Genomic DNA, 5,133 nt, shown 5'->3' on the forward strand with positions numbered 1-5,133 from the left:
GCCATGCGGGGTGCGGTGCAGAGCAAGGTGCCGTGTCTGTTCCTCACCGAGGTGAAGGAGGAGCCGTCGGCCAAGCGGGAGCGACAGGTAGTTGGGAGGCAGGTGGGGGTGGGCTCGGCCCGGGGGGGTTCGCCGGGCCGCGGGTAGCGGCTATCGCTAATGCACGTTGTGTTATGTAAAAATTCCTACATGTAATGTACATGTAATGTAACAGGTAATGTACATTACATTACATAGGAAATTTTCATTCCCACATGTAATGCACATGTGATACGTAAAAAGTCCTACATGTAATTTAACATGTAATGTAACATGCAATGTAACAGGTAATGTACATTACATTACATAGGAAATTTTCATTCCTACATATAATGCACATGTAATATGTAAAAATTCCTACATGTAATGTAACATGTCATGTAACAGGTAATGTAATACGTAATGTACATTACATTACATAGGAAATTTTCATTCCTACATATAATGCACATGTAATATGTAAAAATTCCTACATGTAATGTAACATGTCATGTAACAGGTAATGTAATACGTAATGTACATTACATTACATAGGAAATTTTCATTCCTACATATAATGCACATGTAATATGTAAAAATTCCTACATGTAATGTAACATGTCATGTAACAGGTAATGTAATACGTAATGTACATTACATTACATAGGAAATTTTCATTCCTACATATAATGCACATGTAATATGTAAAAATTCCTACATGTAATGTAACATGTCATGTAACAGGTAATGTAATACGTAATGTACATTACATTACATAGGAAATTTTCATTCCTACATATAATGCACATGTAATATGTAAAAATTCCTACATGTAATGTAACATGTCATGTAACAGGTAATGTAATACGTAATGTACATTACATTACATAGGAAATTTTAATTCCTACATGTAATGGACATGTAATATGTAAAAATTTCCTACATGTAATGGACATTAATATGTAATGTAGCATATCATTGTAACGTATAATGTAATGTGTAATGTAACATGTAAAGTATGTGGAAGGTTCTCATTTTATTAATTCCGCATTCCGTTTCCAGAATTCTGCAAGACAGAGGAGGTATGATGATTATACCAAATATATTTTGATATGTTATGATTATACCTTTTGATATATATGATTATATATTTTGATATATGATTATTATACCAAATATACCAAATATCATATTTGGTATGATGATTATACCAAATATAGGGGAAAGATTTTAATTCAAATTTGAATCCAAACACAACTGTTTTTACTGCATTCTTGCAGTAAAACTGTTAGAGAAGATGTATAGAAGTCCTCCTAGAAGTTTGTACTAGTTGGCTGTTTGTTTCAGATCCACAGTTCATGTCTTTCTTTGCTCCTTTGAAGCATGAAAGTGTTTAGTTGACAGCACTGGTGGTATGTATTTAATACCAGGATGCTTCTGCCACCTTACACTCCACTGGTCTGTGTATTGCTCTGATACGGTGCCATATGGAGCTCCAAAGTGAAAGTTTGGGAGATGTAGTCCTGAGGAATTTCTATTGCCACTGTAATAGAGGAAGGGATGTCTCAAAATATTGCAGTGTCAGACTGGAACTCTTCAGGTTTATGTTCTCTATTTAAAGTGGAAAGCAAAATCACCTGTGAATACTAATCAAGAATGGGAAAGAGAAAAAAAAAATACAAATCAAGAATGGGAAAGAGGGAAAGAACCTGCAAACAGATTGCCTTGGTTCTGCTGTCTTAGAGCACTGTCCAAGCTGCCATCAGCCATATAATATGTAATACTGGATGTAGAGAGGCCATCTGTAAGGAGCAACAATCTGTATGAGACCAAGACAGTAACATAGCCATTTGTTTTCTTTTCAGCCATTTAAAGTTTTGGCAACTGAAACTATAACTGGAAAGGCATTAGAGTCAGATATACACAATGCAATTCCTACTGAGAAGGTGGATGGAACCTGCTGTTACGTAACTACATATAAAGGTAATAAGAAAGATACATATGCAGATTTATTATGCTGACTGGAAGCTTTGTTTTAATTTGTTTTCACTTTAATTGCATTATTTTTTTGCAGTTGTTGTGAATTCAACTCTGATGAAGCATCTTGACCACCAAGTAATAGTTATCTTCGACTTAGGAGGTGTTAATAATGTTGTTATAGACTTTACTCTTTAAAATACATGAAGTATGGTTTAAGTGAGCATGACAATCCAGGAACTATTCCAGTTTTAAAATTTCCTATTAGTAAGTTTTCCTTGCACACTGAGACTTTTATAATTTCCTTGGGGAAGATTAGTAGAAGTATGGAGTTTGGGAGGAAATGAGATTTTTAGATTCATATAATGTAATTTATGAATTCAAACAGTGGGTTTGAACATGAAAGCTCTCTAGTGGCAAATGAGAATTCATATTTTGCCTTTTATGTAGTTGATTTCAGTACTCTGCAGGGTATGGTTACCTCAGTAAAATGCTGCTTTTCTCTCTCTGGAAACTCTAGGGAAACCCTATCTATGGGCCAGGCTGGATAGAAAACCCAACAAACAAGGTGACAAGAGGTTTAAACGATTCTTGTATTCGTTGGAAGATTGCAAAGGTTAGTGAAGAGTTCTTTTGGCAATGTAAGTTATCCAGTTGAAAAAATGACTAACACAGGGAGTATCAGTGATCCTGCTCCAGTTTTTTTAATGTCACTCGTTACTTAAAGTGGAATAGGTAGTTATTTTTTTTAATCGTAGTTTTTGAACTTCTAAACTACTTAAAGGCTAAATGCTTCTGTAAACCATCCTAATTGTAGACTGCTTGAGCATGACAGATGTTGGTGCTTGTACAAACTAACTGGGACTACTGTCTGTAAAGCAAGGTTTAGATCAATGGTATTTTAATAATTGCATTGAAAGACAACCAAAGCAAAATTGACTAAGTTTGCCAGAAACTAAATGTTGCTTTTCTGTGTCTAGAATTTGTTTGGAATATTGAAGAGGATTTCAAGCCCGTTCCAGATACCTGGATTCCAGCAAAGGACATAGAGTTCTCTAATGGCAATCCTTTGCCTGATGAAAACGGACATATGCCAGGTACCTATGATTCAGCACAGGTAAAACTGGGGAAAGGGAGTGTGTGTATGTGTGTGTCAGTTTTTGAAGTGAATTAAAATTAGTTCCAGAGTTAAAAATAGTAGTTAACATATTCAGAAAAGAAGTAAATTGGAATGTCATTCATTCGGTGTCAGGAAGGATAGTTCTTCTGACATACTGAAGATAATTGCTGTTTGCTGGACAAACTTACAGGCCTTCAGCTGATGGCACAGGTGTCACATCTGCGTTCTTCAGACATTTCTGAGATACTGCACAGTTTTCTTGTTACTCTCTGTTTGTAGTTAACTGTGGGCTTTTTTAATGCATGTGACAGGTCTAGTACACATTTAAGAACTTCAGTTTTTTACTGTGGTAAAATGCAGTGTTCTCCCATAGGTTGGGTCCCTGTGGAGAAAAATAGTAAGCAGTACTGCTGGCACTCATCTGTGGTAAATTATGAGGCTGAAATAGCACTGGTATTGAAACGCCATGCTGACCCAGGGCTTCTGGAAATCAGTCCAGTGCCATTATCAGAAATTTTGGAACAAACATTGGAGCTTATTGGGACCAATATTAATGCAAATCCATATGGTAAGTTTGTACAGTCTGTTCTTAAATCCTTTTTTTTTTTTAAATTTCATGCGAGTTTTGAGTGAAAACTATGCATCTCTTTTGTGTAAGTTGTATTAAAAAGTTCTCCGGTAGCAACCTTCTTAGGAGAGAAAGGGCGGAAGGAACACTGACCCCAAAATACTCATCTCAGAAAGCTGAGTTTTCATGAGACTAGTTCTCTCTATTAAACCTCTTTTCACCTGCAGGTTTTTTAGGACTTACTATAAAAATGCTTTGCTTTAGTCTTTGGAAAAATATTTTGACTGGAAAAAAGTGGTTTAAGTATTACTATTAAAATATTTTTTTTAGATTGTTTCTTGATGCATTTATTTTTTTTCACTTGCTCTTCTGCTGTTGTTTAGTCCATCGAAGTAGAAAATTTTATTCAGCCATTTTCTGAAGCCCCTAGTTAATCACAAGCTGCAATTTTTGAATTATGAAATAAGGATTTTTTTTAAGGAAATGTAATGTAAGCTAAATTTTGGTTATGGCTTCTCCCTTTAAAAGCCTTCTAACAAAAAAAAACAATTAAGTATGAGCACAAGTGAGTTCTAACTTCTGAGCTTTGCTGTTAGAATAACTTGCAGGGATGGATAGCAAAATAGTAGTACCTGGTCTAAGCATTTTCTAAGTATGTGAAAGAACTGCAACCCAAAGTTCTAATAGCTGTATTCTTAGATGAAGGTTCATGTTGAACAGTCAGTGAAGAGGCAATGCAGTTGTTAACAGCCTGGCTATTAATCCATATGCTTGAGAAGCTATGCCAGATTTTCAGAAACTAAGATGTTTGTGCCATTGATAGTGATAGGAAGTGCAAAGAATTCAGCTAGTGATGGTTGTTGAGGAGGTGATTACAAGGACAATCTGACAAAGCAGACAGCTGTATAAATCTCTATGTGCTGTGTTTATTACATATATATAAAAAGGAGGAGAAGATTTTAATGAAGAATTATAAATAAAAATGTGAGGAGACAACTGCATTTGATACTTAAAAATATAATTAACTGTTCTCTTAAAGGCAGGACAATGTATCCTATTAGAAGTCTGTCTTTCTAGAGTGGTTTTAAGATAGCTGCAATAACAAATTTTGAGTTACCACATGTTAACTAGCAGGAAGATTTTTTGTTTCTTTTAACATAGGATTAGGAAGCAAGAAGCACCCTGTCCATCTTCTGGTACCACATGGAGCATTTGAAATAAAGAATCCACCTACTTTGAAGCACAATGACATACTGTCTTGGTTTGAAAGCTGCAGTGAGGGTAAAGTTGAAGGAATTGTGTGGCATTGTCATGATGGGTGTTTAATCAAGGTAAATATATGGATGGATGTGTGGAGAGCACTATAATAACTCATAATATGTGAAGTACTGTAACATACTCATTTTGTCTTCTTTTCCAAATGCTTTAATAGTAAATGTTCTCTGACAAA

General features: G+C 35.1%; 1 protein-coding gene across 1 annotated transcript; it reads left to right on the top strand.

The window, feature by feature from the left end:
• Positions 1–3: 3 nt before the first annotated feature.
• LOC103806909 (chromosome unknown open reading frame, human C12orf29) lies at positions 4–5,014 on the top strand (the record flags this gene model as incomplete). Its single annotated transcript, XM_009079620.1, has 6 exons — positions 4–87; positions 1,884–2,001; positions 2,516–2,611; positions 2,976–3,092; positions 3,489–3,683; positions 4,845–5,014. Coding segments are annotated over exons 1-6 (780 nt in total), but the record flags the coding sequence as incomplete, so codon positions are not given.
• Between the last annotated feature and the right edge of the window lie 119 nt (positions 5,015–5,133).

This window comes from Acanthisitta chloris, unplaced genomic scaffold (assembly GCF_000695815.1).
Source record: "Acanthisitta chloris isolate BGI_N310 unplaced genomic scaffold, ASM69581v1 scaffold3158, whole genome shotgun sequence".
Classification (NCBI taxonomy): Eukaryota; Metazoa; Chordata; class Aves; order Passeriformes; family Acanthisittidae; genus Acanthisitta; species Acanthisitta chloris.